The sequence below is a fragment of the Pristis pectinata genome, chromosome 6, assembly GCF_009764475.1.
Source record: "Pristis pectinata isolate sPriPec2 chromosome 6, sPriPec2.1.pri, whole genome shotgun sequence".
Lineage (NCBI taxonomy): Eukaryota > Metazoa > Chordata > Chondrichthyes > Rhinopristiformes > Pristidae > Pristis > Pristis pectinata.
Genome location: NC_067410.1, coordinates 51,052,470 through 51,076,821, shown reverse-complemented (window position 1 = coordinate 51,076,821; position 24,352 = coordinate 51,052,470). Strand labels below are relative to the sequence as shown.

At 43.2% G+C, this 24,352-nt stretch overlaps 1 protein-coding gene and 1 non-coding gene across 3 annotated transcripts in view; one reads left to right on the top strand and one right to left on the bottom strand.

Moving 5' to 3' along the window:
- The window catches only part of LOC127571811 (E3 ubiquitin-protein ligase RNF123), a 331,679-nt gene extending 307,621 nt beyond the window's left edge, over positions 1-24,058 (top strand). For both annotated transcript variants that reach the window (XM_052018522.1, XM_052018523.1), the window contains exons 37-39: positions 8,636-8,730; positions 18,916-19,001; positions 20,703-24,058. In XM_052018522.1, the coding sequence (XP_051874482.1) occupies positions 8,636-8,730; positions 18,916-19,001; positions 20,703-20,802 (281 nt within the window). In that variant the 3' untranslated portion in view covers positions 20,803-24,058. The remainder of the gene's footprint in view (positions 1-8,635; positions 8,731-18,915; positions 19,002-20,702) is intronic.
- LOC127572171 (U1 spliceosomal RNA) lies at positions 7,769-7,933 on the bottom strand. The gene has a single exon (XR_007956599.1). It is a non-coding gene; the product is annotated as a U1 spliceosomal RNA (small nuclear RNA).
- Positions 24,059-24,352: the final 294 nt, after the last annotated feature.

Below are 24,352 nucleotides of genomic sequence, written 5' to 3'. Positions count from 1 at the left end.
GAATGATTCAGCAGCTTGTGTCTGCCATGAGTTAATGGGCAATGTTCTTGTATTTAATTCAGAAGGTTGTGGAGTTGCTCTTAAGACTCGAAGCCATTATCCAACTACACGCTCCCTTTCCAGATCTAAAAGATGTGCTGCACATTCACAGTTGCTGGGCCCATCTGCTCTGTTCAGTAGTTGTTGGACATTTCATTGCACTATATGAAGAAGAGCAGAAGAGTGTCCTGGTTAGTACCCCTCAATGAATGCCTAAAACAGATCTAATGATAATTTTCTCAGTTCTCTTTGAGGTATCTAGCTCTATGCAAATTAGATACTGTTTCCTGTGCCACAGCAGTAATCGTAAAATTACTTGAATGGCTGGAAAGTACTTTGGAATTTCCTGTTATTATGACAGGTGCCACATAAATACAAGTTCTGGAGGGATGAGGAAAAATGATAACAAAAAAATGTGCTGCATGTATTATCTTAATAAGGAGAAAGACGTGCAACTTCTGTGAGATTTCAGTGCTAGTTGTTGCTACCTTGAGATATTCAGTTTTGCTCTGAGCATTGTTCATTGAGTTGGGATACATGGATTGTGTTGATCCAAGTTTGCTGTGGAAAGTCAATGTGTGAGAAGTTTGTTATGAGGAAAATGCAGTGGTGTGGAATGTAGTATATTACTAGCCAGTGTATGCTGACCTATTTCCAAAATTTGTTGGAAAGTGCTCTTGGAACCATGCCCAGCTCTTTTGCTTAAGGAGGAAGTGCTGTTCTTTACACATGGCATTCTGATCCATAGCCACCTTGAGTGCCTTGGGGCTCAGTGGGGTTGGGCAAGGAGGAGTTAGAACACTACATATAAAAAGAAACACTCAAGTTCACTTTAACTTTATTTATACAGCACGGTAACAGGCCCTTCCAGCCCAACGAGCCTGCGCCGCCCAATTACACCCATGTTCACGTACTAACCCTTACGTCTTTGGAACGTGAGGGGAAACCGGAGCACCCGGAGGAAACCCACACAGATACGGGGAGGACATACAAACTCCTTAACAGACGCGGCGGGAATTGAACCCAATCGCTGACGCTGTAATAGCGCTATCGCTCACCGCTATGCTACCACACTGCCCTCATTTGTTCATATGTTTAAAGGTTTATCAGGGTAAGGTAGAAGGTGACACCTGATATAAGCTGAACAAAAACAAACTGGTCAAATTGTAAAACGGCAAGAAGAGTTTGAAATTACATGACATTTAGGAGGCAGCAAAGATTCAAGTCATTCATCAAGGGTATTACCGATAAGATATTGATTACCAAGCACAGACCTCTATTAGTACAGATGAACATCAGCTTGGTCAAAGAGTTAGGTTTAAGTGGCATCTTAAAACAGGAGAAATGGATACAGAGGCAGGAGGAGCATGTCAGGATTCAGCGCTTGGAGCTGAAAACATAGAAGACAATGCTAGAGGATTAACCAGGTATCTGCAGTTTGTCAGAATTGGACATATGCAAGATATCCTAGTGCCTTATGACTGGTTAGTGTAGTCCTGAGGCCGTAGAGGAATTTGAAAATGAGGGTAAGGATTTTAAAATGGAGGCAGTTTGGAACCAGGAGCCAGTGTAGGTCAGCAAACGAAGATGAATAAGACTTGTTGCCAGTTAAAATTTGGAGAGCAGTTTATCTAATGTGGAAGATGGGAGGCTGGCCAGGAGAGTACAGAAATAGTCAAGAGGTAATAAAGACATGGATAACATTTCAGCAGAGAAAAGCTGAGGCAAGGTCAGAGTAGAGTGCTGCAGAGGAGGAAAGAAACAGTCTTAGGAATGAAATGGATCTGTGGCTGGAGGTTCACCTCAGAGTCACGTATAGTGCCAAGGTCATGGACAGTCTAATTCCACATCAGGCAGTTGTCAGGGATGGAATTAATGGTTAGGGAACAGAGTGTGTGGTTGGAGGAAATTCCTGTTCATTTGGAGTTAATGTCAGCAAGAAGGAAATCCAATTAGAGATGATGAATGATGTTCCTGAGGAATAGCACCTAGGTGAGTGATAGGATGAGCCTGGGAATAGATTTCTGGGGACACCGGAGGCAACTATGTGGGAGGATATCCCATCACAGGTCATCCTGTGGTTAAACCTGGAAAGATAAAACTGTAATCAGGTAAAGATCACTCCATCTAGCTGAATGAGAGAGGTTATAGACTCATACAGTCATACTGCTCAGAAATGGGTCCTTATCTGTGCCAACCGTGATGCCAATCTATGCTAATCCCATTTTCCTGCATTAGGTTTGTATCCATCCATGCCCTTCCTATCCGAGTACATGTCCGAATGTGTTTTAAACATTGTAATTGTATTTGCTTCTAAAACGTAGCCTACCCTAGTTCTAAACTCCTCAGCCAAGGGAAACATCTTCCCTGCATTTACTCTGTTGAAACCTGTATGAATTTTGTTTCAGTGTTCAAGAGCACATAGGTTAATGGTAATAGGCCAGATTTAATTTGTCCTACTTTAATAGACAGGCATACTTAAACTTGTACACATTGTTGGGTAGATGCTCATGATGTAACCTTGGCTGAAGCACAACCAGTTGTGGAGTGCAGGTGTTCAGTACAACAGCCGGCATGTTGTATGGTGTCATGGCCTTTGCTGCGCCCAGCCTTTCCTTGATATCACATGGAGTGAACTGAATCAGCTAGAGATTGGTTTTTTGTGATGGTGGGGATGTCAGGAGGAGCCCAGATGCAAACATTCACTTGGCACAGTTGCCAGTGCATAATCATTGTGTTTAGCACTCATGTTGGACCCTGCCATCGCTGAGGATGGAAACGTTCATCAAGCCTATTCTTTGTGTTGTTAAATAGTCTACTATCATTGAGAATGGATGTGGCAAGAGAAGAGCTTTGATTTGGTCAGTTGCAGTTTGGTCTTTCACTTGCTGCTTTTGACTATTAAACATGCATTTAAATATGTATTATCATTTCAACAGATTGCACCCTCATTTTTAGTTACTCCTTCTTCTGGCACATCCTATGAACTGGCTCCTTAGCCAGGCACAGCTGACCTCCGGTGCTGTCTGTGTGGAGTTTGCTTGTTCTCCCTGTGACCACTTGGGTTTCCCCCAGGTGCTCTGGTTTCCTCTCAAATCCCAAAACGTGCAGGCTGGTGGGGTTAACTGGCTGTGATAATACCATGTGAAGGAGAATAGGTTACTGGGAGATAAGTGGAGGAATAGGATTGCTGTGAGAGTGGAATTATTTGGGCGGCACAGTGGTGCAACTGTAGAGCTGCTGCCTCATTATCAAGGACCTGGGTTCAATCCTAACCTCAGGTGCTGTCTGTGTGGAGTTTGCAGATTTTCCCTGTAACCGTGCGGGCTTCCTCCAGGTGCTCCAGTTTCCTCCCACATCCCAAAGGTTAGTAGGTTAATTGACTGCTTTAAATTACTGCTAGTGTGTAGGTATGTGGTAGAATCTGGGAGGAGTTGCTGATAAAGTGAGGAAAATAGAAAATAAAAAAGGGATTCATGTAGATGGGTGGTTGATGGCTGGCATGGATACAGTGTGCCAAAGGGCTTGTTTCCATGCTGTAGCTCTCTATGACTGAGACTTTTTGCCAAGGTGGAAACGTCAAATACCAGAGGGCATAACTTTAATGTGAGAATTAGAAATTTTAAAGGAGATTTGCGAGGCAAGTTTTAATTTAATACATTGAGTGGTAGGTGCCGGGGGAGGTGGTGGAAGCAGATACGACACAGCATTTAAGAGGCATGTAGACAGGCACATGAAAGAGGCAGGGAATGGATGGATACAGACCATGTGCAGGCAGATGGGATTAGTTTAAATGGCATCATGATTGTTACAGACACTGTGGGGCCAAAGGGCCTGCTCCTGTTCCATGACTCTTCATCGAACCATTGAACCAGAGCTGATCTCCTGACCTTAATAGTGATGGCAGACTGAGAGATATACTGGGCCATGAGATTATAGGTTGTGCTGGAGGACAATGATGAGCATGTACACCACCTAAACCTCCTACAACTGATGGCCCACAACATCTCATGGATGTATTGAGTTGTTCAATAAGTTCTATATCAGTTCCATTTTGTCTGGTGATAGTGCTGTACAAGATGATTGAACATGTCCTTGGGGACCATGTGGTGGTCACTCCTCACAGTGCCATTACATGACAGGTAGCATGGTGAAGCTGAGATCAAGTAGGTTTTAGCTTCGTGTTGGTGTACTCACCATCTGCTGTGAGCTCAGTCTGGAAGCTGCGTCCTTCAGGCGTTGGCCAGCTCAACCCATGGTTATCCCGCTGAGCACCTCTTGGTAATTAGTCTTTGAAGCCTCCTCACTCAATACGTTCTGTGCCCTAGCCTTGCTCAGTCCAACTTCCAAGTGGTGTTCAATGTGAAGGGCCACTGATTCATCAGCTGGGGGAGTGCCATCAGCAGTAAAAGGGAGGCTTCCCTACCCATGTTAAGCCTGTTGCCATGAATCTCATCTGTGTTTTTAATAGGTGTACATTGCGCATCATTGTTTAAGTTTATTAGAATCACAGGGAAATAATGGCACAGATCAGGCTTGTCAGCTGGACCAAATCCCTCAAGCCTAACTCATCCAGTATGCTTTCATTCCCCATTCCTTCTCTCTCCTTTATCCTGGTCTCTTTTTCACTCACTACTTCATGTCTCTCAGTCCTTACAAGAATTCATCAGTTCCTGATCTTGGTTCGAAGTCACTAAGTTAGTCACTTTCTTTTAGCTTTTCAATCACCCGAAACTGTAATCCCTCATAAAAGCAGCTCCAATTTTTTCAAGTCTTTTGTCATTGTATTTCTTCACACTGCACAATATCCTAGTGAACAGTAAATGCTGGGATACTCAAACGATCTGTAGAGAGCAAAACAGAGTTTAACGTTTAAGGTCAATGGCCCTTAACTCTGTTTCTCACTGTACAGATGCTACCTGACAGCTGAGGATTCCCTAGTGCTTCCTGTTCTTACTTTAGATTTCCGGCATCTGCAATTTTTTTGTTTTTCAAAGTCCTGGTGATCCTCTGTGGCTGCAACACCTTCCTATGATATGGGAGCCCAGAAATGTGCATGGTACTCCAGCTGTGGCCACACTAAATATTTTTACAAGTTGACCATAGCATCCAGCTTGTTTTTTTCACTTCTTCACATAAACCAAGATTTCTGATCACTTTTTGATGCCCTTGATGTTCTGCTTTCATGTTTTTTAATGTTCCATTTCAAAAAGAGTATCAATGCAAGGTTAGCAACTTCTCATCTAATTGTTTAACCGAGCGGGCATGTGTATATGCAATTTTGGGTCAGTGGGTCCCATCCGTTGTCCACGTGTTTATGGTCTGAGCTGATGTGCCAAGGTGATTTCAGCTAATAGTTTCATTATCTTCCTATTATTGTATGGTAACTGCTTTGACATTGTACTGTTTGTGTAGGCCACCATGGCTATCATTACATAATGAGAAAGAATAGTGCCATAATGAACTAAGTACTATCAGTGGGAAGAAGCAATTTAGAAATGAAACATGCTCATTTTAAAAGAGCTAAAATGAGTTAAAGTGATGGTACCATCAAGTTGAGAACGAGACCAAGGATAAGAGTGACAAAATGGAAATGAAAAAGAAAGGAATAAAACAACAGTGAGGGGAGAAAACAGGAAATAGAAGCAGAACAAAGTAGAAGAGAAACAAACAGGAGAAGCAGGCAGGAAGAGGAGAGAAAGAGAAGCAACAGGAATAGCAGCAAAGGAACAAGTGGGAAACTTTACTACATTTCAACTAGGTTTAACATTTCACACAATAATGAACCTTTACCCAAAACTGTTGCAGACCTTGCAGGATGTTACCTGCACTGATCATGACCTTATTTGGACTTGTAAGCATACATTAGTTCATCATCAAATATGAAAAGCGCTACCCAACAATGTGGCTCAGGAAAGTGTTCACAATCACCTCCTCAGCTGGAGATGGGCAGCAAATAGTGCCCTTGGTGGTAACTCCCATGTCCAGAGTTGAATAAAAAAATACCTAACATTGCTTGGATTTAACAAGACCTCACTCTGATCCTTATCCACCTCACACCGGCCAGGATCACCTTTGTAAGGAACAGACCCAGATGAAGGCCAATCAGCCACTTGTGCCTTTAAGTCATTCAGTTCAATTATAGAACATAGAACATAGAAAACCTACAGCACAATTCAGGTCCTTCGGCCCACAAAGTTGTCCCAAACATGTCCCTACCTTAGAAATTACTAGGCTTACCCATAGCCCTCTATTTTTCTAAGCTCCATGTACCTATCCAAAAGTCTCTTAAAAGACCCTATCGTATCCGCCTCCACCACTGTTGCCGGCAGCCCATTCCACGCACTCACCACTCTCTGAGTAAAAAACTTTCCCCTAACATCACTTCTGTACCTACTCCCCACCACCTTAAACCTGTGTCCTCTTGTGGCAACCATTTCAGCCCTGGGAAAAAGCCTCTGACTATCCACACGATCAATGCCTCTCATCATCTTATATACCTCTATCAGGTCCCCCCTCATCCTCCATCGCTCCAAGGAGAAAAGGCTGATCATTCACCTCAGGGCCCTTTTCCTGCACCAAACACACATCCTTAGTAATTCAAGATCTATCTTCCTCTGTCTTGAACATACTCAGCAACTTAAGCATCCAGTCAGGGGAAACATTTTCCCTGTATTAAGCCCAAGGTTTCAATGAGCTCACCTAAATTCAACCAAGTATACACCCAGTCTGCTAAATTGCTCATGATAGAATGCATTCCCCATCCCAAGAATCAATCTGGTAAAGCCTCACTCTACAATTCCTGAGGTTTTGAAACTAGTGGCTGTGAAAATGAATACACAGGGTTGCTACCTTTCAGAATTCCATATGGAAGGTAGCAATGTAATTCTACTACTGAAAAAAAGGATAGAGGGATCAGGGAACTACACACCAGTTAGCCTGATGTCAGTAGCAGGGAAAATGCTAGAACCTGTTATTAAGGAAGTGGTAAAGGGTGCTTAGAAAATACTAATAGCATTATGCAAAGTCAACATGGATTTATGAAAGGAAAATCATATGTGTCAAATCTGTGAGAGATTTTTGAGGTTGTAATTCGTAGAATCGATAAAGGAGAGTCAATGAATTGACACCATGTCGATAGGAGGAGATCATACACTGTTCTCTTTGTTAAGTTCAGGGCAACATCAGCTTTATTGATGTGACTATTCAGCAGTATTCAGTGGAGTATGTAATAGTGCAGATGGTGATGTTCATGGATTGATGAAATTGACTATGAAGGTGGTTCCTGCCTCACCATCTCATAGTACCAATGCGAGATTTGACATTTAGCTATTTTCAGTCAAGGTTCCCTGTAAGTTCATGTCTTAGCTGGAGTTCCTCCCTGTGAAAGGAAGATCATTACTGTTAAGGGCAATCTTGATTCTCTTCTATGAGGTATGATAACAAAGGAGAACAGTAATGAGTGTTTTTATATTTGTGTGAGCTTGAGGTTCCATTAGTGCAAGGAGACCGGTATTCATTTTTTAAAATCCAAAATAAACCTTATTCATCATAAAAAAACAAACTATATACAACAATAAAGCAGTGCAAACCTTTACATTCGTGTACGGATCAATCATTAGTGTTACCTTTTCATATATAAAAAACACAGCACCCATGCCACTCGTGGGGCTCTCGGCGACATGCTGCGGAGAAAGAATATCATCAGTTCTGTCTTTGAATGGAATGCCAGGGGAGATCACGAACGCAGTCCCCCACTACCACAAATTTTGCAGTTGAGTATCCCGCATTTGGGGATATTGCAGGCGTCAGCACACCCGAAGTGCAATGGGCTAGCCTCGTCCTGGGAGAACCTTTTTTTTTATTCAAAATAAACTTTGTTCATAATAAAAGACAAACTATATACAATTACAAAACAGTGCAAACCTTTACATTCTTGTACAGATCATTAATTAGTGTTACCTTTTTATATATATAAAAAAACCAGCACCGATGCCACACGTGTGGCTCCCTGGAAGCTACCTGGTCCCGTATTTACAATATTCATATCCTGAGACTAAACAGTTAGTATTTTGGGAATTGACTTGCTGAAGGTGAATATGGTTAAGTCATCTCCAGGGATACACCTTTCAGCTGTGATGGGTGGGATGCCAGACATTCAGATTAGATGTTAGAGAGGACTGGTGATACCACTGCTTCTTGTGCTTGAATCTGCTTCCATCTCCTCTGCTGGCAGATGATAAAGGATCTGTTTGCAACATTGATGATAAATGCCATCATTCTGAGTAATGTACTCTAGACCTTGAAACTAGAGAGTTTAAATTTGTATTTGGCAGGTCAACCAGCACAGCCCTGCCTTAAACCACCATTGCAGTGTATCTTCAGTGTTACTACCTGGTCAGTGGTGCACCTGTTTTCAGGCCTCTTGCTGACCATCACCACACTTGAGGAGCAACAGGGGATGTCATTTTAATATGAAATACACAGCTGAACATTAAATTCTAAAACAGCTCAGACTTCCGTTTTAAGATTGCTTCTATAGAGTTGATTCAGGTTATGTGCATGACTGTGTCTACCTCTGATTCTCCCTCTTAAGACCCAGATTATATCAGCTCGGAAGAGCTGATGAAGGTTGAAGGTTTACTCTCCCATCTGACCCGCGAGTCTAAACAGGCTGCCGCCACTGCCCTGGTGAGTACCACAGACAGCAATACACCACAACTTTGCTCTTATTTATTGCTTCTCTTACTGTTTTATTGTCATGGCATCAGGGCTGTGAGCTTTTTTTATTAAATCCGCTTTCAAAGCAAAGGCAGAGATCATTGTTGCAGCATTTTCTACATTCCTGACCACAGATTTCTGTGTAAGGCTTGGAGAAATTCAGAAACTCAAATCTAAACTGACTGACACAGTCAGACTGTGTCAGAGTGTTGTAGTATCCCCCACAGTCAGACTGTGTCAGAGTGTTGTAGTGTCCCCCACAGTCAGAGTGTTGCAGTGTCCCCCACAGTCAGACTGTGTCAGTGTTGTAGTTTCCCCCACAGTCAGACTGTGTCAGAGTATTCATCAAAATCAAAAAAAAACCTGCATATGCTGAAAAGCTAAAATAAAAAGAGAAAGTGCTGGAAATACTCAGCAGGTCAGGCCGCTTCAGTGGGAAGAGAAATAGTTAATGTTTCAGGTCAAATACCCTCTGTCAGAACTGGGGAGAAGACAAAAGCTGTGGGGGGGGTGGGGGGAAGGTGGTGGGAAGTCTCTGATAGAGTAAAAACAGGGTGACCTTGAGGATAAGTTATAAATAGATTTATCTGGTCAATGAGTGAATGGGAGCAGGAAGAGGGTAAGAACATGGACAAAAGAATGTAGGAGTTGCCGGATGCAGAGCAGGAAGACATGCCCAGCAGGTCAGGCTGGGGGTGTCCTCCACTTCCAGGGAGAAAAAACAAACTGAGCTAATATCACAGATGGGCGACTCATCCATTTCCTGCACCTCTGCCCTCACCCCTATCCTCTGGGAAAGAACAACTTAAATTTGAGTCTTTTTTGGTCGAAAGGTTTGGGGAGTGCATCTGGTCAGAAATGCACATTCTAAACGATATTAAGAGGCAGTATTGGTCAGCAAGTTGTGTTGTGGCTGATCTTTTACCTCAGTGTCACTTTCCTGCTCCATATCCCTTGATTTCCAAAAATCTCTTGGTCTCTGAGAGACCTGTCCTCCACAGATCTCTGAGAGTGACATTTGCCCATTTCCATCTGCTATGTTCTCACCCATTCATTTCACCTTTCTATATCCCATTGAAGCTTCTCTGCATCCTCCTCACAACCCAACCTGCCACCCAGCTTAGAGTGGGTGTATTACACTTGTTCCCCTCACCCAAATCGTGATGTAGATGGTTAACATCGAGACCCATCACCATTCCCTGTGCCACCCCACTGCTCCTACTCCCTCTGGCACCCCACTATTCCTGGTCTCTGTTTTGTGTCAGTGAACCAATCCTTGGCCCAAGCCAGTGCATCAACCCCTGATCCATGTGCCCATACTTTCTTTCATAACTTTTTGTTAGACACCTAATCAGAGACTTCTGAAATTCCCAATACGCCACATCCACTGGTTTCCCCCTCATCCATTCTACTTCGTATAACCTCAAAACAGATTTGCCAAATACGATTTGCCTTTCATTAATCCATGTGGACTCTGCCCAATCCTATTTTTATCATCTATGTGCCCTGCTACTGTTTCCTCCAGTATTAGATTCCAGCATTCCCCATCCTGTTGATGGCAGTCTAACTGGTCTCTAGCTCCCGGTTTGACATCTTGCTCCTTTCTCAAATAGTGCAGTTAAGTTTACTCCCCTCCAATCTGTGGGAACCATTTTGGAAGATGACAAACCACTACATCAACTCTCTCCATAGCCATCACTTTCAAAACCCTTAGGATATTAACTAGTTCTAGCTGGTTACCTAATTGCCTAGTTACTTGTTAACCACTTTATACTATTTGTTTATCACTGCAAATGAAAGCTGCAAGGTTAAGAAAAACTAATTAAATTAAACAAATAAATTACCTCCTTATACACTGAGGTCCACAGTCTCTGGACACTGCAGTGGGCATTGCATGTGTGGTGTCCTACTGTGTGGCACAGGCTACCTTGCACAGGCAGGGTGTCTCGGTGTCCTGCTGTCTGACACAGTCAGGGTGTCCTGGTGTACGGATAGTGTATCTTGGGGGGCCTGACACGGTGTGTCTCCGGATGCCCTGGTGTCTGACACGGTGTGTCTCTGGATGCCCTGATGTCTGACATTATCTGACTCAGTATTTGATGCAGTTCTTTGCTGTGAATTTTGTTTTAAGCTGGCACCAGCTATGCTCTTCTCCTTGATTTGTCTGAATCCCACCACTACTCACTTCAATCATGGTAGTATTTTGCACTCTGAATTTCTTTGATGAAAGCTGCAGACTTTGAGCAGAGCAGAGGTGAGTCACCTTCCCATGATTTGCCTGAAAGTGATAGTGCAGTTTGAAGTAACGAGCACACAAACTGCGCAGTCCCTGACCTGAAAGAATGCTGGCATGATGAATAATTGACAGCACAGGCACTCAGTGGTTTCCACATTTCTGAGTGGTACTGAGTCAGCATCTCTTCGTTCCACTGCAGCCTGTGCCCTGGATGCCTCATCATGTAATTTAATGAAGTGAAGCTATTGTTTGGGCTCTAGTTAATGCCTCAAGTGCAAGGGAAATGATTGTGTAAATATGTCTTGCTATCAACAGTCAAGACAATGTCAGCCTGACACTGTTTGATCAATTTCCAGCAAAGAGTTATGGCACTATATTAGTACACAATATCAAATTATTTAATGACCGGTCAGTGAACGTTAGGTCAGAAGGGCATGATTCATATCCCTGTAGGTTAATACAGGCTCAGCCAGCCCACAGACTCCACTCCACTCTGCCCTGCACTAGTAGTCTGACTTGACTCCACCTTCTGGGCCCAGTACCTACCTAACCACAACTTCCACTACCCCCTCAGTGAACCCCAGACCCTCTCACCGCAGCCTTATTTCATCCTCTGCATCCCAAAGCAGTCTTCCCTTACCCCTGTCAGGACACAGTTTACAAAAGTTAATCATAATTTTCTCGATAGTTTGCTGTGTAAATGTTCCATGATTAATACCTCAAACCATTTCAAGTGATAAAATAATCCATTCCTGGCTAGAAAAACCCTGTACAAGTCTCTGGAATGCCCACTTCTGTCTAGGAGTCTGTGTGTGACACCTGTAGTTCTGAGACACCTTTCCAGTGAAACAGTGTTCCTCAGACATTCCCCAGGTATATAGAACATAGAACAGTACAGCGCAGAACGGGGCCTTCAGCCCACAATGTTGTGCGACATAGCTATTCCCTCTTACCTACAGAATGCCATTTTCCCTCTATTTTCCTCTCATGTGCCATTCCCAGTTATGGAGTGATCCAACAAGCCATTTACAGTGAAGCATTCCTCCTTCATCTTGTCCTGAATGCTGTCCTCTCACTCCATTCCTAGGTAGTGCTGCCTCTTGCCTTTCCCAGCTAACACTAACCCAAACAGCCTCAGTACAGACACACAGGAAAGAACTTGCTTTCTTCACTTAAAACAAAACAAATGCTGGAGTTACTCAGAACTCAGTCAGCATCGGTGGAGAGAGGAATGATTACTGGGGAAATGCTGCATGTTTTAAGATGCAGAGGAAGAGCTTCGAGTGGGAGAGAAAAAAAGGGGAAGATCTGTGGAAGGGCAGAAGGCAGGAGAGATTATATGATGAAAGGGTGATAGTGCAGCGTAACAAAAACCCAAAGGATGTGAAAATACAGAGTGATTATCGTAAATGGCCAAAGGAATTTGAAATTACTACTGAAAATTTGAAATGGATATGCTAATTATTTGAAAGAGTTGAACCTAGTGCTGGCTCCAGAAGACTCTGTTATGTGCTCAGTCAGGATATGAAATGTTATGGTGAGATTCATTGGAACAGTGTAAGAGTGCAAGGACAGGTCAGAGTGGGAAGGAGGTGAAGAATCCAAGTGACCAGTGACTGGGAGGTCAGGTCATGGCCATAAATTGAACGGAGGTATTGTATAAAGGGTCACCCAATCTACATTTGGTCTTCGCACTGTAGAGGAGGACCACGTGTTAAGCAGTGAGCACTGTACACTAAATTGGTTCAAGTAAATCACTACTTTGGCATGGATAAAGTGTTTGGGATACTAGATGGTGGAAGGGAGGAGGGTGAGAGGGAAGCTGGCATCTCCTGTAGTTGCACAGTAAGGGGCAGTGAGAAGGGGGACTCAGTGCTGGTGGGGATAGAAGCAGAATATGGAGGGATGGTCCCTTGGGAATGCTGAAAGTGGAAGAGAGACAGAGTTTGTTGCCTAGAACTTCTCTTGTGTCTGGTGTTTCTATTGCAAGCTGCAGTCTTATAAGTTGGAAATGTGAAATATTGCATTTGATATGCATTGATGAGAATATTGAGGGATTTAGCTTTTTAAATGTAGATAAATCACTAAGTCTGCACAAAATGTATCCCAGACCTTAATGGAAGGAAGGGAGGAGATAGCACTTTCTAATCCTCTGTAGGTCTAGGCCTGATGCTGTGGGACTGGAAGGCTGCTGATGTGATAGTGTTACTTAGAAGAAAAGACCAATTAATTACTGGGTAATCAACCTACCAAATAATTGAAACAAAGTATGGCAGCATAATTCATAATTTAGAAAGCAGAGATTAATCAAGGGCAGTCAGTATTAGGGGAAGGTCTTATCTGACTAAGTTGATTGAATTTTTTGAAGAGGGTGGAAATGAGTAGTATGTTTGATGTTGTGTACACTTAACAGGATCCCAAATGGCAGACTCATCAGAAAGGTAAGGGGAAATTAACAAGATGGATCAGACAGGGGCAGGAAACAAAGGGTAATGTTGATAGTTAATTTTAGTGAATGTCAGCCTTTTTGCAGCAGGGCTGAGTGGTGTGTCAATCAATTTGGACTCGAATGCAGGAGCCAAGTGGTACAAAGATTAGTAGTGTTTGATGAGGAAGTAAACTGCAGGAAGATATCAATGGACAAGGAAGCAGAAATATGGCAATAGAACTTAGTCCAATGAAGTGTATTTTAAGGTGGAAAATAAGGCAAGGGAATACGTCATAAATGCTCGGATGCTGTAGAGGAGCAGAGTGAACGGTGCATGGCTGAAGACAAGATGGCAGATGGAAAAGATGGTTATGAAGACATATAGGGTGCTTTCCTTTCTCAGCCAAGGTGTACAATATAAACATGATAAGGTCGTATTGGAACTGTATAAAAACCCTGGTTGAGCCACTTCTAGAGTAATGCATAAAGTTCTGGGAAGACACCACAGGAGTGATGACAGCAGAGGGGGTGGAGGAAGATTGAGGAGCTGGAGCATGGTAATTAGAAGAGACTGTCCAGGCTGGGACTGTTTTATTTGGAACACAGGAAACTGAAATTGGTGGAGCTGGAAGACATTCAGGCCTGGATTGAAAAGTAGTGAATAATGCTCGCACTCACAAGAGGCGGGTAACATTTAGCTCCAACAAGAGGGTCTAACCACCTCCTTAACGTTCTACAGTATTACCAAGTGCTTTAACTACTGCCTTCCTTCTGCTGAAGGTGTTGTTGGATAGGGGGTTCCAAGATTTACACCCAGTGGCAATTTGCTTCCAAGACTGGGGAACCTGCATGAGATGGTGTTGCCATGGGCTTGATCCTTCCTGGTAGCAGAGGTCTGCGTTTTGGGAGGTGCTGTCGGAGAAGCCTGGTGAGTAACTCCAGTGCATTGTGTATACGATGCACACTGCAGGCTCTGTGCCCCAGTGGTGGAGGGAATGAATGTTTAGGATGGTTGATTAGGTGCCATTTAAATGGGCTGCTTTGTCCTGGGTGATGTTGAGTTTCTTGAGAGTTGGAGCTGCATTCATCCATTTTATTCCTTGAATGGCTTGTAGTTGCTTCAAAGGTTTTGGGAAATCAGGAGGTAAGTCATTCACCACAGGATACCCAACCTCTGACCTGCTATTATAGTTATTTATATAAGAGGCACTCTCATTACCCCACATGTTGATGGCAATACTGTAGAATGTTGGTTAGACCCTCTTGTTGGAGGTAACCATTGCATAAGTGGTGCATTATTCACCACTTATCAACTCAGGCCTGAATGTTTTCCAGCTCTAGCTGCTTCAATTCCTGAGGAGTTTCAGATGGGATTAGTAAGTGTCCCCACTTCTGACCTTGTGATGAAAGGAAGATCATTGATGACGTTGCTGAGCATGGAAACATGTGAAATCTTCCGACACCCAAAGTGGTGGGGGTTTGGAATGCCCTTTCTGGAAAGGTTAAAGAGCTAAAAAAAAACCTTCATCAGACTTGAGGAGAACCTTGATAAATTCTTACCTGTCACGTGCTACAGGGTGATAGACTGACTGCCCAGGTGTCAGGTTAGTATCAGTAGCTCTTTTCTTTGATTGGTACCGGCCTGGTGATTGGGTGAACAACTTCTAGGGCTCTATTCTCACTTCTGATAAGCGTATTGCTTTCCAATGAAAGTACATAACGTAATAATCACAGGTTCAACAGAGAAATATTTTCTTTCATTTTAACTAAAATTAATTGGGTCTAAGTCAGAACAGAGACTAACTAAACAAGGAAAATAACTTGATAATTGACAAATTAAACAAATGCAAGTAATTGCAGGTGAATAGATTTGTTTTCATATTCTGCTTGATCCTCTTGTCCATAAGGAATCCCATGGGTAATTTCTAGCTCCTGAACCCCAACCCAGGGGATACAACTGCTGTTCCAACTCCATCATTATCCAGCTGCTGTGGAAATTATTTTAATTCAATTTATAAATAAATAAGAAGAAGAGTACAAATCACAAAACAACTGCAGATGCAGGAAATCTAAAAATGCAAATAACAGTGCAACCCCTGTAAAGCCTTCAATGAGTGGGTTGTTGCCGATTCCTGTCAAATCTGATTCCTCTCCATTTCTGGTGGAAGCACAGAGTCCCACCACACAGAAACAGACCCTTTGGCCTATCAAGTCCATGCCAACCATCAGTCACCCATTTACATTAATCCTTTGCTAATCTCATTTTATTCTCCCCACATTCCCATCAACTCCCCCCAGATTCTACATCACGGAAACCAGCCTCACCAGCCTCCCCTCCATGGACTCTGTCTTTACCTCTTGCTGCCTTGTTGAAGCAGCCAGCATAATCAAAGACCCCTCCCACCCGGGTCATTCTCTCTTCTCTCCTCTCCCATCGGGCAGAAGATACAGGAGCCTGAGGGCACATACCACCAGGCTCAAGGACAGCTTCTATCCTGCTGTTATAAGACTATTGAACGGTTCCTTTGTATAATGAGATAGACTCTTGATCTCACAATCTACCTTGTTAATGACCTTGCACCTGCACTGCACTTCCCTGTAGCTGTGACACGTTACTCTGTATTCTGTTATTGTTTTTACCCTGTACTACCTCCATGCACTGTGTAATGAATTGATCTGTATGAACAGCATGCAAGAAAAGTTTTTCACTGTACCTCGGTACAAGTGACAATCATAAACCAATACCACTCACCTCCACACTAGGGGCACTTCACAGCGGCCAATTAACCTACCAACCCGCACATCTTTAGGATGTGGGAGGAAACTGGAGCACCCATGAGGTCTTAGGGAGAATGTGCAAACTCCACACAGATGGCACCAGAGGTCAGAATTGAAACTGGGTCTCTCTCTGGCACTGTGAGGCAGCAGCTACTCTAGCTGTCCAACTGTGCTGCCCCTTTGTACCTGCTGGTGGTGGTAGTCAGTGCGTCTTATATATCTAACTGGAATATCAAGGGTGTCAAGTAAACTGTGCCAAGGTATACTGAGGAACAGGGTTGGGCACAATGCAGCTTGTTTAGTAGAAAATATGCCACTGTAGGTTTGGGGATTGGCAGATGTTGAGCAGGTGTGTGACTTGTGTTGTGCAGGTCAGTCCTCACAATGAAACAGACTGCTCTCTGTGTGCAGCAGCTGGTCAGCACATTTGCTGGGCTTTCATCATGTTAAATTCACTGTGGAGGAAGAATCTTTTGAACTTCCAAATAAGACGCATGTGTTTTACCCTCAATTAGTTCACTAAACCTCCACTGCATACACCAATCAGATTCACCACAAAGAAATTCGTGAAACTGACCGGAAAGATGTTAGAAACAGCATTGGGGAGGTTCACACACTGAAATATGTTGCTACAGCCATACCTAACTAAATGTTCCCTGACAGAACCAGGCTCAGCTGAACACAATTTGTGACCGTTCGCAGCACCTCTATGTGAGCAGAGAGTCAGCTCTTAAAGGCACAGTCCCATGGCAATCAGGCACCAGTAATGCACAGTAATACTGTGGCTGTGGAGGAGCAAAGCTGCAGGGGTAGGAAAATACCTCTTATTCTCAAAGGGACATTTAGCTCCTCATTCAGAGAGATATGTGGCAGGACCTCACTCAGGGCCACCAAGAGGTGGCTACAGTTGTCCCCATCCACACATGAATCCCACTCATTCATCACAGAACCTTCAGTGCTTCCAGTAATTACTGACCACTTGAACATACAGTAGTTGCAGCAGGTCACTTTGTAAATGGACCATCAACACGGGTGGTTCCTGCAAAGGATGAGAGTGATTATGAAGTGATATCTGGGCTGTGCTGGCTGAACTACTTTGGCCTTAAGGATTAGACATGGAGAGAGGCTGGACTACACGGAGTAGGATCTTCACAAGGTCCCCAACCTTGTTATTGCCATATCAGTCTCTGGTAAAGGTTTGTTGTCAGCAGTGACCCAGTGAGGCACCCACTGAATAATTGCTAGAGAAAGGCACTCCATTGCTAGTTGTGACACACTCTGTGGGCTTTGGAAGGTGTCTGAGTAACCTGCAATCAGATCTGAGACTGGGCAGGTCTTCCAGTGTCAGCAGAATGTTCTTTTCAAAAAAAACAAGAAGCACAACAAACTAGGATGATGTGCTCATGCTGTGCTGCAACTTTGGACTGATGATTGTAGATCCACAGCTCCGACTTGTGAAAACGGGGACAGAAGAGAATGTGTGAACAGTGATATCACTAGGTACTGATACCGGAAGACCATGAATACCAACTACTTAAATCAGAAATATAAAAATCAATAGCTCACATTGCTGTTGTTTTACTGATGACATCAGCAAAGATTGAATAATTTGAAACAATCATTAAAGGATGAATTAATGTGCAGAGATTGAAAAATAACATGGCCTGCTAAACCAACAGGAACTCTCACATTACAGAGAATGACCCTTACCCCATTGAATAACCAGGAATTCTAAGCACTCACTCACAGCCAGTAATCCTCTTACCAGGAACATTCATACAGTGAATGACTCTTACCTCGAACACTTACAGCCAGTTTGTCTTGCAAAGCTGCCTACAAACAATAAGTCTGCCAAGACATGGTGGATTTGCAGTTAATTGCTGCTGCCTTACAGTCCTATTGACCTGGGTTCAATCCTAACGTTGGGTGTTGTCTGTGTGGAGTTGGTACGTTCTCCCTGTGACTGCATGGGTTTCCTCTGGATGCTCCAGTTTCCTCCCAAAGACGGCTGATGGGTTAAGAGGCTTCTGTAAATGACCCCTAGTGTAGGCTGTTGACAAGAAGAATCAAAGGGGTGTGTAAGAGCAAATAAGCTTCAGGAAGACAGGTGAGGAGGAATGGGAAAGAAGGGATTGCTCCACAGGTGTGGGACCCGTGGGCCTTGTGTATTATTATAGGTGTGAGATGAGGTGGTGACTGGGAATCCCAGATTTTACTGGGTTTTGCAGTGAATCCCGCTGCATTTACTTTTAGATTCTAGATGATTAGGTAAACCTAGAACAGGAGCATAAATCTGGCTCTATATGAGGGCAGTCAGTGAATCTGTTGTCTGGTTATGGCCAGGTGTAGGGATCACACAGGAACCTGGCCCCGCGTCCTTTACCTTGGGTCTTGATCAGAAACTGCAGGTCCCAACCTTTCATGTTGGAGCTTCAGAAACCAATCTAAAGGGAGAAGTGGCATTTATATAGTTTACCTTATCCCTGAGGATTTCCTGTCTGGTCAGTAAGTTTGAATTACAGTCTCTGTTGTTAGTACAAGTTTTAACAGTAAGGTTTATGAAAACTGACAGATCTCTCCCAGGAAAATACTGCACGAATTTTGAGCTTCACTGAATTCTGAATGTAGCATCAGCAGGGCCACCAAGGTTGGGGTGGGGGCTGTGTGCCGTGCAGCACCGCAAGAGTTATAATATCTTCCTGTTTTCTTGCAGCCGACCAGTGAGGAAGATCTGTGCCCCATCTGTTACGCACATCCAATCTCTGCCGTTTTCAGGCCGTGTTCTCACAAATCTTGCAAGTAAGCCCAGCCTGAGTTACGCTCGAGACTACGTCCTGCAACAGTGTTAAAATATTGACCGTCGTCTTGTCTGTATTCTTTACCAAAAATTTTCAGCTCATTAACAGGGCAAATGTCTTAGCATCACACTGCTGTGCGCTCCCTGTTAGCCTACTGTCACCCCACTCCCTCTACACCAGGTGCTCTTCTCCATTTTCCCTAAATACATCAAGCCCACAGGTCACACAATGTACTAATGTCTCCTGCAATGGATCCACAGTATTCCCGTTCAGTAATCCCACTTTGCTTATATTGCTTGTTGTGTAACTTTCTCCAACTTCATTCCTACACGAGTGCAAATTCTGCTCCTTTGTCCATTCCCAATTTCCTTCAACTCACCACGGATGTCTGTGCCCCCAGTTATCCTGGTCCTGCTCTCTGAAATTCCCTTATTCCACCGCTCGACGATTCACTTGACCAAGCTCTGGGTTATCTCCCTAAAATGTCCTTTAGTGGCCTGGTGTCACTTTCTCTCTGATAGCATCCCTGTGAAGTACTTCTGGGATATTTTGTTTGTTAAAAGTGGTTATGACTGTTTTTCTGTTTCAATTTTTGCCTTCTTCCATTATTTACTAAGTCCAGCATTCATCAGTCTAACATCAGTAAAATTCATCCAGGTCTTCCTGTATTGATCTGTTCCCTATTCTTTAGGATCCTTTCCAGTTCGAGATCTTCTTCAAACTTGAAGCTCCTCCCAAGCTATTGCTACCTTATGAACTGCACCATCCCTTGTATTGATCTGTCCAACACCTCCCTTAATGTATCTCACACCTCCCCAACCACTCTTGCCATGATTCACTTTGTCTGAAAATGCTACAATTTGAGTTTCTGCTGTCAGAATACAATAGGAGGGTTTACATTGCATCCAACCCGTGTCCAGGCTGTTACACCAGATGTCCGAGTCATGGAGAAGTACAGCAAGGAAACAGGACCTTCAGCCCAGCAAGTCCACAGCCACCATGAAGCACCCATTCTTAAACTAATACGACCCTAACCTATTTTATTTTGCCCATATTTCCATCAACTCCCCCACCTCTTCCCAGATTATACCGATCACCTACGTGTGGCAATTTAGAGACCAATTAACTTATTAACCTGCACATCTTTGGGATGTGGGAGGAAACCAGAGCACCACGTAGTCACAGGGAGAATGTGTAAACTCCCCACTGACACCACCCGAGCAAAGGATTGAACCCGGTTTACTATGTGTTTTGCTCCCCTCACCTTTCAATTGCCAAAGAAATTCCAAATTTGAAGTATCTTGTCCTTCTGTAGAACAGCATGAACTGACCAGAAAGACGGCCACTTTAATACACTATGTGGATGGCTGTGTGGTAAATAAGGCTGAAAATCAAAATAACTGCAGATGCTGGAAATCTGAAATATAAACCAAAAATGCTGGAAACACTCAGCCAGTCAGTCAGGCAGCATCTGTGGAGAGAGAAACAGAGTTAATGTTTCAGGTTTGAACAGCCTTTGTCAGAACTCTTTCCACAGATGCTGCCTGACCTGCAGTGTGTGTTTCTAGCATTTTCATTTTTTTATTATTGGTAATTTAAGTTCTTTGTTTGTGGAATACACTGGCTCTTCTCACAGGAAGCAGCAGAAATTATTTCTGGAGCCAGTGCTGGAGAGATTCAACTGTTGTTCTTGCCCTTTCAGGGCCTGCATCAACCAGCACCTGATGAACAACAAGGACTGCTTCTTCTGCAAGGCCACCATCACCGCCGTAGATGATTACACAAAACCATCGTCGTCCTAGTTGTCACTGATCTGCCGACCTTGCAATTTCCCTGCTTCCAAAAGATAGGGTAACAGAGAAAATACTCTTCAGGATGTTAGCAACTGTGTAAGATGCAGAGATTGAAATGATCAATATCTGATGTTTACAAAAGGGAAAGATCCTTGGTGCTCCATCAAGCAGTGATACGCTTGTTAGATTGCTATTTAATTTCATATATTGATTGCTAGTGACTGAGGCTAACGTGTTCTGAAGGGCAATTTACAGATTGTATTTCGCCCTGTCCCTTCAAACCCTGACACGCTAATCTTGTGTCTTAACTTTGATTCCCACCCTGGGTCCTAATGCCTACCTTTATTAGCTTATGAGCTGCAAACTGGAGTCAAGTGAGATTTTAAATCTTTGGAAGAAATGGGGAAGGAAGCAAATACTTGTGTAACTTCCACTGTATTACTTGGCTTGAACTAGAGTCTGGCGGGGGCTTGGAACAATCCATGAGAAGATACCTTGTCTTCAGCAGGTGGTTTCAGGCTCCTGTGAAAATTGTTCGAAGCTACTGTATCCCTTTTGCCACACATTAAGGCTTTTGGTGAAAACTTTTTTTATCAACAGCGGAATTCAAACAGTTACCAGATTTTTCGATGCCCTGCCTTGACCTGACTTTTACTAACCAAACCATCACAAAATGGCAGGATCATTTTCTATTAATCCAGGGGTCTTATCAATGTCCTGAAGTTTTTCTAAATAATCCTACTTGGAAACAATGTGTCTCTGCACTTCCTGTCTGATTGCCTGGTTTCATATCTGGAGTCCCAATTAACCATTTCTCAAATGGCTGACATTTCCCCCTTAACTTCACGTCCCTTGATGTCCAGCAACTGGTGCAGCCACAGACAGTGCCAGACTGGAGAATAAAGTCACTCCACTGCATCGTCGTGAGGGCAACAACCAGTTGCAGTGATTTCATTGTGCTTCACCTATGCCCTAGTGCCAGCACTGGAGTTTCCCACATCTAAGATTTAGGTCCTGTGCCTCATAATCTGACCCAGTGACCCCAGTCATCAGGTATGTTTCTTATCTATTATCCAATTTTCAGCTTTAAGTCTAAGGTATTTCCCCAACCTCTCTAATTCTAGAATTGGGACTCGCTTCATGTAACTAGCATCAAGATCATATGTTCACACCTGTATTAACACTGGAAAACATACCACTCAGTATCCTGTGTGGCCACAGCCAGCCTGATGCTTGAGAAGGCAATGATTAGGGTTCATCTGTCCATAGTTAGACTAACACTGACCCTTTGTACATCAGAGTCCTGTGTCCACATCCAGACCAATACTGTGAGACACTCCTTGTGTGACATTGCATAACATGTCTATACCCAGACATGCTAGATAACGTGTGAATCAAGCCCATGTGTCCACACCTATACGGATGCTATGACACTGGACTGCTGTGAACCTGTTCAGTGTCACAGCAGGGTACCAGGTGTGAACTTGCTGATGCCTGGACTGGCATTCATTGACTAACATGCAAGTCAGGGTACTAATGTATTCACTTGGTCCAATGTTGAATAATGTACAAAAACATGCTGCCACCTGGATTGTCACTGGGTGATATCAGCCAGGATCTCATGGGTCTGCACCTCAAATGAAACATGAATCAACCAAAATGTCCATGTCTGGTTTGTCACGAGATTATCACACCAGGCAGATTCCCATATGTCCCTATCTGTAATGACACTGCATAACATGTGAGACAGTGCCTTTCCTCTTCTACTTTCAAAACTCAATTTTACTAAAGATGATTACTGTTGGTCATTGACACTATAAACCACACTACAGAGGAGTGTTATCAATAGTGAGATCCACCTTCTCACAATTAATTTAATGCTACTTGGAGTTGCCATGACATTACAGATTCAAAGATCTACCACGTGAGTGAAGACTTGCACTACAGTGTTGCTTGCTGCAGGAGCCCAGAGTCTGTGGGGTAGCCATCAGTGTGTCAGACTTGACCAGTGAGAAGCAGTAAATTCTCAGTTTTTAGAAAGATGGGAAAAACTGGGAAAGAGAGAGAGAGAAAATCAGCATCAAGTTCTTAAGGAACTGGGTAACTTGTCCCAATCTCTGCTACAATGCTGTGTGAGATGTGTGTTTTTTGAAGGCTGATTTCCCTGAATTTTAATGATTTATTTCTCTCTTCGCTAATTAAATTCAGAGTACCTGACACTGTTCACTCTCAGTAACCAGTCAGTGCACAACATGCAAAATTATCTGACTGTGCACCAGCATACATGCATTGCAACAGTGAGAGAGGAAATTGACTGGTGAAGCTGGGTTTGAGTTAAAGCTGGAACTTAGTAACCAGGACAGTGCCATTCATCGTCCTCCTACAACAGCACCAGTGATGGCTGTCAAGCACTAAACTCTCTGCTGTCCAAGTTACTGTTGGACTCTTGGCTGCAGTGAAGAGTGTGTGAAGGTGCTGATTTGCACTATTTGATCTTGTATCTCAACATGTGTTAAAAACTGAAGATTTAACATTTATAAATTAATATTGTAACTCGCTCTGTGGCCCTGGTATATCATCGTATTCCTTGCCTGGGAAGTTCAGAACTTAAGGTTTATTTTTACAAAAAGGATTTCACAACTATCACAAATGAATTGACTGGTCTAAGCAGTTGGTAGGGCACTAGGACCCTGTTCCCCATCTTGAAGGTGAGAAAGGGTCGGCAGCAATGGAGAGCCTTTCATCAGGAAGATGCATGCAGTGTGAGAACTGCTGATTTCTGCTTTTAATACTTTGGGATTCCCTTTTGTTGGGGATAATGGAGTGTGTGTGAGAAACTGCTGCTTGTGTTAAGTTTGATGGACTGTTCTTATATGCGAGTTTACTTGCAGACATGAACAATAAAAATGAGTTACCAATCAGATTTGAGGCCTGTTTCATGGAAGCACTCCTACAATGTCTCACCCAGTACCATGACTAGTGACACCACCTCTAACTCAGCAATTACGAAATACCACAGGAAGTCCCAAATTAAAATGGCAGCTGGAATCAGTCCTTAGGGCATTCAAACACAAGGATGTCAGTCTAGATCACATGCTGAAATTCAGGGGAGGACTTGACCTCCAACCCTTAGGCCCTGCGAGTGCCACCATTGATTCTTGCTCTGATCACAGCTTTCTGAGGTCTCCAAGGATAAATGAATGTTTTTACCTTAGCTGCATTTTAATTGTTTAAATGCTTTGGAAATTAGCATTATAGTTTTTTGAATAGCCAAATATAAAATGTGACAAATACAAATAAGTGGACATAATTTTCACTTTTCATTTGAAATATGCAAAAGATATTTGGTAAAGAAATGATTTAATGCAACCAGGATCTGGTGACAATGTCATCAGGTCAACTGCCTGCAAGTCTTGAACATATGGCAAGGGTATAGTTTCAATTAATCTTCAAAGATTGTAATAATCAGTTTTATAAAACATTTGTGACCATAAGCCATGCTGAAAGTATTCTTGATTATGATGAGACTAACATGATAAGAGCCTTTGGATTAGATTAC